The 12,275-nt window shown below is 44.5% G+C and overlaps 1 protein-coding gene across 4 annotated transcripts in view; it reads right to left on the reverse strand.

Annotated features, from left to right (window-relative positions):
- LOC106583586 (plexin-A1) overlaps nt 1-12,275 on the reverse strand; it is a 371,415-nt gene that overhangs the window by 74,709 nt on the left and 284,431 nt on the right. For all 4 annotated transcript variants that reach the window (XM_014167946.2, XM_014167944.2, XM_014167947.2 and 1 more), the window contains exons 13-14: nt 2,191-2,342; nt 62-185 (exon numbers count right to left, since the gene is read on the reverse strand). In XM_014167946.2, coding sequence (XP_014023421.1) covers nt 62-185; nt 2,191-2,342 — 276 coding nt within the window. The remainder of the gene's footprint in view (nt 1-61; nt 186-2,190; nt 2,343-12,275) is intronic.

A 12,275-nucleotide genomic window follows, 5' to 3' on the forward strand; every position in this document is an offset into this window, starting at 1 on the left:
ATTGATGAAAGAACACAACCTTACAGAAGGGCATTTCAACACAGGTATGATAAGAGCTTACCACAAAAGTGAAGGCCTTGGGTGAGACGACTTTGTAGTCGATGTGTGCGCAGTCCCTCACACATACTTCCACGTGAGCCTCCTGCACACGGTAACCTGTCGCATCAGCCAGCTTACATACGATCCTGAGAGAGAGAGAGAGAGAGAGAGAGAGAGTGAGTGGCACTACACATATGATCATAGCCATTGACATATCCATAGCATTAGTCCAAGGGTAACCAAGCCATAGAACATAGCAATAGCCCTGCACATATCCATAGCCATGCTACTGTGTGTGATGGTGAGGACATCCACTTGTACCTAGAGAGGTACGATAGGAGAGAGGTTCAATGTGTCTCTATGAGTGTATTAAAGGAGATTATAACCCCATAAGCCTTGTGTTTGGCCTTGGGCGGCGGCTTGCCACATGAAAATTCATTTTAGAAATTATTCAGGCAGAGGACGAGAGTCTGAGGTGGTTGGGCACCGCGGGCGAGAACACACACAGACATGTGCTAGCATGTGTGTAATCAGCGCGGACACACCACACACACAGAGGATTGAGCACACACATACACGGATGCATGCATACATACACACACAAACACACACAGAGCCCTCATGTTTTACCCTCCTCAGACACTCTGGACTGTTAATTAGCCACATAAAATGAGAGAGGGAGAGAGAGAAGGAGAAAAGAGAGCTGGATTTAAGTGAGAGGGGGGTGATTAATTGAACAAGCTCCTATCCTCCTCATCTCTCTGCTGTCCCCCCCTCACTCCCTTTATCTGCCTGCGATGAGTTATTAACTCCGTTGCTTTTGTCCTCGCTGTAGGTGGCCACGGCAACCGCTCTCCATCGCCGTGGCGATGACGTCCGCGTTCCGATGCAATTATTTGTTTGGTCTCACGCAGGCAGGGACAACGATTAGAGTGAGGAGAGTTTTTAGGAGATGATTGTGTAAATGGAGCCATTTTCACTGGCATCATCACAGTGACGATAAGAGGAATATCAGGTAGACAAATTGGAACCAAATAACAGAGGGAGAGACAGAATGATATACCGTATGTGAGTGTGAGAAAATAATATCACGATGTACAGGTTTTTATGTGTGTATACTCTATTTGCATGTGCTGTATGCACACAACTTACTGTCGGAGGACGTGTGTGTTTGCACGTGTGTGCACGTGTGTTTGCGCATCTACTCCTTTGTGAGAGCGTGTGGGCTGAGCTTGACCAGACCTGAATCCGTGACGACCTTCTCCAATCTCCACACTGCACATGCCAGTTAACCCTAACCTTTGTGCTCATTGCCGTAACCTGCCTCCTCCGTTATGGCTCTGACAGGGTTACAGAGATGACACGAGCAGTCACTACCGAGTCGCTCCATATGGGGAAAATGCCTTTAAATCACCCTGACTGGTTTAGAGTGTGGACCACTGCCGCCAAGTGTTTGCCATCATGGCAACGTGCCCTACTTGTAACCGGAAAGACAGGGGTCAAGCGTTAGCCCCTCACGTTTGGAGGCGACAGCAGGGTTGAAACAAACACAAGTATCCTTGAAACAACTATCTTCATATACAGTAGGATCCAAATATGTTTAAGTACAGATATAAAGTAAATCAGAAATATCCACTTTTATGATTGTAGGATATTTGTCAGTACCGATGACAGTGACACAAAGTGTTGTTTGTTTGTTGGCGGACCTTGTGGTGCTTGGGGAAATGCAGCTTTCCTTTAGTCATTTACGCTTCTAAACACTAAGGTCCTTCATATAAGCATCATACACTCTCACCATGAGTCAGTGATAGTTTATGACGTCAGCGTGATTTGAATATGGTTGAAAAGGTGTTTGTGCATGATCTGTATCTCTTAGTGAGCCAGACAAGTCTCCTAGCATGCCAGGAAGTAAGAGAATGTGACAATGGGTTAAAAGAGAAGAGCTAAGAGGAACAGGAGAGGGAGAGACTAGGGCATTTGTGGACTGAGACAAAGAGATGAAAGAGAAGAAAGTGAGATGGGTAGATAGAAAATAGGGCTAACAGTTGGAGGAAGGGGAGACATGCATACCGAGAGAGAGATAAAGAGATGGAATAAGGCATCAAAACAGAGGACAGAGGCAGGAGTACAAAGAGACTAATAGTCACTGACTGTTCAGCGCTGATGTACTCTGCCTCCACGGGGGTGCAGGCCACCTTGCCGATGCGGACCCCCGTCTGGATGTCCTTGAACTGCAGACCCAGGTTCTCCCCCGTGATGGTCAGCATGGTTCCACCCTGTCTGGGACCCGTCTCTGGAGACAACTGGAGAGGAGTGAGGACAGACCTGAGTTTCTAGTTTTAATTTCACCTGCACAAGTACAGTGAAATGAATTTATTGCAAACTCCAAATCCAACAACGCAGTAACCAATATCAATATAACACTAAAAATAACATAAGGCAGAACAAAAGCACACAATAAATAAAAATAAGAATAACAAGCTAAATACAGGGTCAGTTCCAATACCATATTTACAATGTGCAGAGATACTGGAGTGATGGAGGTAGACATGTGTTGGGGTAAGGTGACTAGGCATCATGATGCCTGATAAATAGAGTGGCTACAGCGTATATGATGATTGTATGTGAATGCGTGTGTGTTGAGTCAGTATATGTTGTGAGTGTGTTGGCGTGTCAGTGTGCGCGAGTGTGTAGAGTCCTGTGAGTGTGCATAGAGACTATAAATAAAATACAAGGGTCAACTCAGATAGCCATTCTGTTAGAAGCTGTTCAGGAGCCTGTTGGTATCAGACTTGATGTACCGGTACTGCTTACCGTGCGAAAGCAGAGAGAGCAGTCTATGCCAATTACTGTTATAAGCTAGTAGTATTATCATTATAAGTTATAGGACTCAAACCTAGGTCCCTACGCCATTCAGTCTGGTTTTGACAATATGCATGTATGCCAAAAAAAGCACTATTGCATTGACATTTAACAGAGAGAGATCTTGATATTGGCTTCAAAAGGTTAATTTCCAAAGTCGTGAACTCGCCCATCCAACATATTGTCACAGGTGCATGTTTATATTGGTCATGTTCACACACCGTTCGCAGCTCCCACAAATTAGCTTTACTTTTAGCAGTGATTTTCAACACAGCTTTGTTTATACACCCATCCACCCAAACAGCCCCTTTATCAAAACACCAGCTGACCAGTCTTTCAAGTCTCACTATTCATCTGCTAAATGCTATTAGGAGTTCAGGTTATGACCCATTTCCTTTAGTGAATGATCCTGAGGGTGCTTTAGAGGTGCTCACGGTAATGGCTGCCCACAGCTGCCCTGTACTAATCAGTGGACCATTTATCTGGACCTGTACAGACAACGGCCCTGTCTATATCATTCATCTAGCATGATTAAGACCTGCGTTAATTAGATTAGTGCTGAGGGTAACATCCATTTGTCTGACCCACCCGCCCTGGTTATTCACTGTTATTCGCTCACCCCCTCTACAGCTGCTGGTCGCTGAGGTGACATTTTGACCCCCGGCGGGACAAAGTCGGTGTGTGTGTGTGTGTGTGCACATGAGGTGAGCACTCTCACAAGGATTTGTGTCCTTCGCTCTCTCAATCCACATAGACATGCATTGAGACAGACAGACCTTTACACATGCATGTGTGCACGTGTACACACACACACACACACACACACCTCCCCTTAATGGAGCACAGCAGGTCACACTAACATTATTAGAATAAAGCAGCCAAAGTCAACTGGCGGGCCGTTTCCGAACCCAGAGAAGGGTCAATCCGGACCGGACAACATCACATTTTGTTATATAAAAGTCAAATTCTTTTTAGACAGCTTAAAAAACAATCTACCTGTTACAGCGGTCTCTAACTCAGCAACCTATTTTTACCACGCTCTCTCAAAGCAACGCCCACCTCTACTAGTGCTCTGTCTAATCCAATTGCGTGGTTATATGCAAATACAAGAGGCCGCACCTCACCCAATCGTGTCAATCCAAATATCCTCTGTGGAACCTTGGGACAAGCAGGCAGAAAGATTTGACAGCGGTTCAACTGTTATCACAGACAGGTGCTAAATTACCAGTATCTTTGTTAATATGGCTTCTTAAAAAAAATAAACTTTGACTCTGAAAACTGTATATTCAAAGACAGTGGACAGTATAGACAAACAGTATTGATTCATTCTCCCCACAACTAGCACAAAACCAATGTGCCTGATATGCAGCGAGTCAGTAGCTCTTGTGAAAAGTGCCAATGTTAAGCGCCATGATGACACCAGGCATAGTACATTTGATCAGACGTATCTCCTGAACACGGAGGTGAGAACAAACAAGATAAACCAACTTCAAATCCTAATTTGAGAGTTCCACCAAAGTCAAATCCAATTTTATTTGTCACATGCGCCGAATACAACAGGTGTAGACCTTACAGTGAAATGCTTACTTACAAGCTCTTAATCAACAACGCAGTTTTAAGAAAACACCCCCCCCCCCCCCCAAAAAAGTAAGAGATAAGAATAACAAATAATTATAGAGCAGCAGTAAATAACAATAGCGGGGCTATACAGGGGGTACCGGTACAGAGTCAATGTCAATGTGCGGGGGCACCGGTGTGGTGTCGTGGTAATTGAGGTAATATGTACATGTAGTTAGAGTTACTAAAGTGATTATGCATAGATCATAGTCTGGGTAGCCATTTGATTAGCTGTTCAGGAGTCTTATGGCTTGGTGGTAGAAGCTATTTAGGAGCCTCTTGGACATAGACTTGGCGCTCCGGTACAGCTTGCCGTGCGGTAGCAGAGAGAACAGTCTATGACTGGGGTGGCTGGAGTCTGCCAATTTTTAGGGCCTTCCTCTGACACCGCCTGGAATAGAGGTCCTGGATGGCAGGAAGCTTGGCCCCCGGTGATGTACTGGGGGGTACGCACTACCCTCTGTAGTACCTTGCGGTCGTAGGCCGAGCAGTTGCCATACCAAGCAGTGATGCAACATGTCAGGATGTTCGATGGTGCAGCTGTAAAACCTTTTGAGGATCTGAGGACCCATGCCAAATCTTTTCAGTCTCCTGAGGGGGAATAGGTTTTGTCGTGCCCTCTTCACGACTGTCTTGGTGTGCTTGGACCATGTTAGTTTGTTGGTGATGTGGACGCCAAGGAACTTGAAGCTCAAAAAGTCCTTGTCAATTCCCTGACAACCCAACAGCGTGCAATGGAGTGTTCACTGAGGAAAGCTTGGGTTTTGGGAAAACACACACAAAAAAAAAACATTTTCAGACGCTGAGATGGTTAAAGAATGCATGTGTGAAATTGCTGACACCTTGCTTGAAAGTAAACAAAAAGATGAGCTCAGGGAAATGATCAACCAGATCCCACTGTCAGATTCCACAGCAATGAGGACAACTGGAAAATTAGCTGAAGATAATAGGTTGCCTAGTGGTTAGAGCGTTGGACTAGTAACCGAAAGGTTGCAAGATCGAATCCCCGAGCTGACAAGGTAAAATCCGTCGTTCTGCCCCTGAACAAGGCAGTTAACCCACTGTTCCTAGGCCGTCATTGAAAATAAGAATGTTCTTAACTGACTTGCCTAGTTAAATAATGGTAAAATAAAATAAATGTAACTTCATGAATCAACAGATAACACTGATAATGCACAGCTTCTGGTGTCTGTAACAAAACAAAGAAGGAATTATGTTTTTATGTAACGCCCTGGCCATAGAGAGGGTTTTTTTGTTCTTTATTTTGGTTAGGCCAGGGTGTTACATTGGATGGGCGTTCTATGTTCTGTTTCTATGTTTTTGTATTTCTTTGTTTTGGGCCGTGTGTGGCTCCCAATCAGGCACAGCTGAAGTTCGTTGTTGTTGATTGGGAGTCACACATAAGTGCATGTTTTTCCATTGGGGTTTTGTGGGTAATTGTTTCTGTCACTGTGTTTCACCTGACAGTACTGTTTGGCTGTCAGTTTCCTTGTTTTGTTTTTGTATAGTGTTCTTGCTTAATTAAATAGGATGAACACTAACGCCGCTGCGTTTTGGTCCACTCTCTCTCATGGCAGTCGTTACATTTTATTTGCATTTATTTCACCTTTATTTAACCAGGTAGGCTAGTTGTGAACAAGTTCTCATTTGCAACTGCGACCTGGCCAAGATAAAGCAAAGCACTTCGACACACACAACAACACAGAGTTACACATGGAATAAACAAACATACAATCAATAATACAGTAGGAAAATCTATATGTGAGGAGCTATTGGTCTTAACAAATCTAGAAGCAAAAAGGGGGAGAGATCTGAAGTCAGGGGTCTCCATCACCACAGATGGAGCTCCAGCCATGATAGGAAGAGGGAGGGGACTGGTTGCACGGTTGAAAGAGGACCACCCTAACATCATATCGCTGCACCATCCACCAATCTGTCCTGTGTGTCTGTCTGGGAAAAAAGTATTATGAGGTCATGACAATGATGATGAAACTGATGAACTTTTTGAGACCAACATCCCTACACCGCCTGCTTCCGAGGCATACTGACAAAGGCCAATGCCAGTTTTGATAACTTACTACTGCACACCATTGTCTGGTGGCTTTGGAACGCTTTTGGGCCATTCAGGAGGAAATCAAAGCTTTCTTATCAGAGCAAAAGAGTGACAAGGCAACTCAGTTTTCTGAGTTTTTGGAAGATGAGGAGAAAATGGAAACAGTTGCATTTTTCGCAGACATTGCATCATACCTTAATCAACTGAATGTTAAGCTGCAGGGACGGGACAACACAGTGTTTGATATGATAGCAGCAGTCCGGGCTTTCCAAAATAAATTTTAGCTTTTCAAGAATGATCTCCAGGGAGAACTTGTCCACTTCCCCAATCTTCTGGTGCAAACGCAGGGAGACAAAGATGTTCACAATCATGTTGATTTCATCCAGAAGCTGATGGATAACTTCAAGGCTTGCTTTGATGACTTCACTGTTGGAAGAGAACTGCTGCTGCTCATTCAGAACCCCATCTTGGTCACAAATGTGACAAAGTTGTCAGAAGAAGCAAAACAGATCTTCAGATGGGTAGATGTTGCATCACTGCAAAAGGAGTTGATTGCGCAGCAAGAAAATGCGACTTTGAAGGAGCATGCTGGTGATTGCAACCCTGTTACTTTCTGGGGAAAGATGGTGCCTGCAGCTGATGTCCCTGCTCTCAAGACACTGGCGCTATACATCCAGACCATGTTTGGCTCCACATACAGTATTCAGACCCCTTGCCTTTTTCCACATTTTGTTACATTACAGCGTTATTCTAAAATGTATTAAATAAAACATTTTACTCAGCAATCTCCACACAATACACCATAATGACAAAGCGAACATACGTTTTTTGAAATGTTTGCAAATATATTAAATAAAAACAGACCCTTTGCTACGAGACTCGAAATTGAGCTCACGTCGATCCTGTTTCCATTGATTAACCTTAAGATGTTTCACAACTTGGAGTCTACCTGTGGAAAATTCAATTAATTGGACATGATTTGGAAATTGCACACCCCTGTATTCATAAGGTCCCACAGTTGACAGTGCATGTCAGAGAAAAAAAAAACAAGCCATGAGGTCAAAGGAATTGACCGTAGAGCTCCGAGACAGGATTGTGTCGAGGCACAGGTCTGGGGAAGGGTACCAAAACATTTCTGCAGCAATGAAGATCCCCCAGAACACAGTGGCCTCTATCATTCTTAAATTGAAGTTGGGAACCTCAAAAGACTCTTCATAGAGCTGGGCGCCCAGCCATACTGAGCAATCGGGGGAGAAGGTCCTTGGTCAGGGAGGTGACCAAGAACCCGATGGTCACTCTGACAGAGCTCTAGAGTTCATCTGTGGAGATGGGAGAACCTTCCAGAAGGACAACAATCTCTGCAGCACTCCACCAATCAGGCCTTTATGGTAGAGTGGCCAGATGGAAGACACTCCTCAGTAAAAGGCACATGACAGCCCGCTTGAAGTTTGCCAAAAGGCATTTCAAGATTTTCTGGTCAGATGAAACTGATGAAATTATTTGGCCTGAATGCCAAGCGTCACATCTGGGGAAACCTGGCACCATCCCTACTGTGAAGCATGGTAGTGGCAGCATCATGCTGTGGAGATGTTTTTCAGCAGCAGGGACTGGGAGACTAGGATTAAGGGAAAGATGAACGGAGCAAAGTACACAGAGATCCTTGATGAAAACCTGTTCCAAAGCGCTCAGGACCTCAGACTGGGGCAAAGGTTTACCTTTCAACAGGACAACGACCCTAGGCACACAGCCAAGACAATCCAGGAGTGGCTTCGGGACAAGTCTCTGACTGTCCTTGAGTCGCCCAACCAGAGCCTGGAACCCGATCGAACATGTCTGGAGAGACCTGCAAATAGCTGTGCAGCTTCGCTCCCATCCAACCTAACAGAGCTTGAGAGAAACTCCCCAAATACAGGTGTGTCAAGCTTGTAGCGTCATACCCAAGAAGACTCGATGCTGTAATCGCTGCCAAAGGTGTTTCAACAAAGTACTGAGTAAAGGGTCTGAATAATTATGTAAAATGTAATATTTCCATTATTTAAAAAAATGTATTAGCAAAAATGTCTAAAAACCTGTTTTTACTTTGTCATTATAGGGTATTGTGTGTAGATTGATGAGGGAAAAACAAACAATTTAATCAATTTTAGAATAAGGCTGTAACGTAACAAAATGTGGAAAAGGTCAAGGGGTCTGAATACTTTCCAAAGGCACTAATACAAGCTCGCCAATGAACACCTGCACCAGTGTCTCAGAGTTGCTCTCACACCATTTGTGCCAAAGTTCAAAGCATCGGCAGGAGACAAAGTGCAAGGCCCAGAGTGATTTATTTAAGCAATAAGGTCAGAGGTGGTGTGGTATATGACCAATATACCACGGCTAAGGGCTGTTCTTACGCAAATCAAATCAAATTACGACCAGGAATACGCACGATGCAACCCGGAGTGCTAGGACACAGCCCTTAGCCGTGGTATACTGGCCATATATCACAAACCCCCGAGGAGCCTTATTGCTATTAAACTGGTTACCAACATAATTAGAGCAGTAAAACTAAATGTTTTGTCATATCCGTGGTATACGGTCTGATATACCATGGCTTTCAGCCAATCAGAATTCAGGGCTCTCTGTCCATCTCCCGTCCGCCGTCACTCTCCGTCTCCCGCCCTCTCGCTCCGTCTCCCGCCCTCCGTCTCCCGCCCTCCCGCCCTCCGTCTCCCGCCCTCCCGCCCTCCGTCTCCCGCCCTCCCCCCATCAATCTACTGTGTAGTGAAGTCCATCTACATGTACTCTGTAGAACAGAACGCATGTATGTATCTTTGTTAATGTTCAAGGGATGCATGCTAGAGGCTAGCAATAACACACTAACAGTTTCAAGGGACCTGTTTTCCTGTGGCACATTGTTTTAAAATAGTATTGTGGTATAAAAACACAGTGGTATAAAAACAAAGTGGTGGCACAGTGGTATAAAAACGTATTATCGAATAACCTGGGTATGTGTCACGTGTATTATCAAATAAAATGGGAATGCGTCACGTGTATTAACAAATAACGTGGCTATGAGTCACGTGTATTATCAAATAACCTGGATATGCGTCACGTGTATTATCAAATAACCTGGATATGCGTCACGTGTATTATCAAATAACCTGGATATGTGTCACGTGTATTATCAAATAACCTGGATATGCGTCACGTGTATTATCAAATAACCTGGATATGCGTCACGTGTATTCTCAAATAACCTGGATATGCGTCACGTGTATTATCAAATAACCTGGATATGTGTCACGTGTATTATCAAATAAGTGGATATGCGTCACGTGTATTATCAAATAACCTGGATATGCGTCACGTGTATTATCAAATAACCTGGATATGCGTCACGTGTATTATCAAATAAGTGGATATGCGTCACGTGTATTATCAAATAAGTGGATATGCGTCACGTGTATTATCAAATAAGTGGATATGCGTCACGTGTATTATCAAATAAGTGGATATGCGTCACGTGTATTATCAAATAAGTGGATATGCGTCACGTGTATTATCAAATAAGTGGATATGCGTCACGTGTATTATCAAATAAGTGGATATGCGTCACGTGTATTATCAAATAAGTGGATATGCGTCACGTGTATTAGCAAACGTACAAAGCAGAAAAAGACGAAGACAAAAAAAGACCATGCAAAACACTACGCTTATTCGTCACACATTACTTATCTATCCACAGAAAGAGGGCAGAGTAAGAGAGAAAGAAAGAGCGATAGCGAGGCAGAAAAAGAGGAGAAAACAGAGAAGAGAGAAAGAAAAAGAAAGAAAAGGAGAGAGTGCATTTTTGACTGTGCCATGCTCTTTATGTGGGGCCTACTGTTGTCACTTTATGCAGTGGGTCTGGTCTGGAGATAGCATCTGGTAAGAAAGAGTGAGAGGAGAGAGCTGAATCTAAGATGAACACAGCGGAGCTGGTCGAGGGTCTTATCACCAAAATGGAAGGGAACATCTACAATGGAGAGAGAATATATTCAGAGCTGGAGAGGGGGATAGAAGGGGGTGAAATGACCTCTGAGTTACGTTTGCAGACGAAGAAGAAGGTGTGTGTATGTGTGCGTGTCATGTGAATTAGCATATATCTAGTCATAACAATGGGACAATGAAGTCATAAGATATGGTCATATAAAAGCATTTGAGCCATTGAGTCTAAAGAGTTGGACATATTCAGTCATATGAATTTATGTATGAATTCATACCTGGCATACATAATGCATATTTTACATGAAGTAATAAGATGGGATCTACTTGAAATGTAAGAAGAACATGATGGATTTGGTCAAATTAATTGCAATATCAGACAGAGATGAAATATTCTGGAAACAAGCCTACAGAGTCTATATAACAGTGGAGTGTTGCAAACTGATCATAGTCGATTTAGAAACAATTCACTGAGAAACTCTAGCTAAGGTCAACTGAATAATGTTCAGTTTGTAACAGTGCTGCTTGTAACACTGCAGCTACTCTGCAAATGCATGCTTCAATACAAAAAAAAAAGGAATAATGTTGCCGTTAATATCAAAATGCAAGATGAAGGTCCTTTGTCACACTGTTGGTTGGTATTCAGTGCTGCAACACTGGTGGTTGAGTCAGTGCTGTAACCTGGGTGGTGTAGTCAGTCAGTACTGTAACCTGGGTGGTGTAGTCAGTCAGTACTGTAACCTGGGTGGTGTAGTCAGTCAGTACTGTAACCTGGGTGGTGTAGTCAGTCAGTGCTGTAACCTGGGTCGTGTTGTCAGTCAGTGCTGTAACCTGGGTCGTGTAGTCAGTCAGTGCTGTAACCTGGGTGTGTAGTCAGTCAGTGCTGTAACCTGGGTGGTGTAGTCAGTCAGTACTGTAACCTGGGTGGTGTGGTCAGTCAATGCTGTAACCTGGGTGGTGTGGTCAGTCAGTACTGTAACCTGGGTGGTGTGGTCAGTCAGTACTGTAACCTGGGTGGTGTCGTCAGTCAGTACTGTAACCTGGGTGGTGTAGTCAGTCAGTACTGTAACCTGGGTGGTGTAGTCAGTCAGTGCTGTAACCTGGGTGGTGTAGTCAGTCAGTACTGTAACCTGGGTGGTGTAGTCAGTCAGTGCTGTAACCTGGGTGGTGTAGTCAGTCAGTGCTGTAACCTGGGTGGTGTAGTCAGTCAGTACTGTAACCTGGGTGGTGTGGTCAGTCAATGCTGTAACCTGGGTGGTGTGGTCAGTTAGTACTGTAACCTGGGTGGTGTGGTCAGTCAGTACTGTAACCTGGGTGGTGTAGTCAGAGAGTGCTGTAACCTGGGTGGTGTAGTCAGTCAGTGCTGTAACCTGGGTGGTGTAGTCAGTCAGTGCTGTAACCTGGGTGGTGTGGTCAGTGCTGTAACCTGGGTGGTGTAGTCAGTGATGTAACCTGGGTGGTGTAGTCAGTGCTGTAACCTGGATGGTGTAGTCAGTGCTGTAACCTGGATGGTGTGGTCAGTGCTGTAACCTGGGTGGTGTGGTCAGTGCTGTAACCTGGGTGGTGTGGTCAGTGCTGTAACCTGGGTGGTGTAGTCAGTGCTGTAACCTGGGTGGTGTGGTCAGTGCTGTAACCTGGGTGGTCTGGTCAGTGCTCTAACCTGGGTGGTGTAGTCAGTCAGTGCTGTAACCTGGGTGGTGTAGTCAGTCAGTGCTGTAACCTGGGTGGTGTGGTCAGTGCT

Source organism: Salmo salar, chromosome ssa22 (assembly GCF_905237065.1).
Source record: "Salmo salar chromosome ssa22, Ssal_v3.1, whole genome shotgun sequence".
Lineage (NCBI taxonomy): Eukaryota > Metazoa > Chordata > Actinopteri > Salmoniformes > Salmonidae > Salmo > Salmo salar.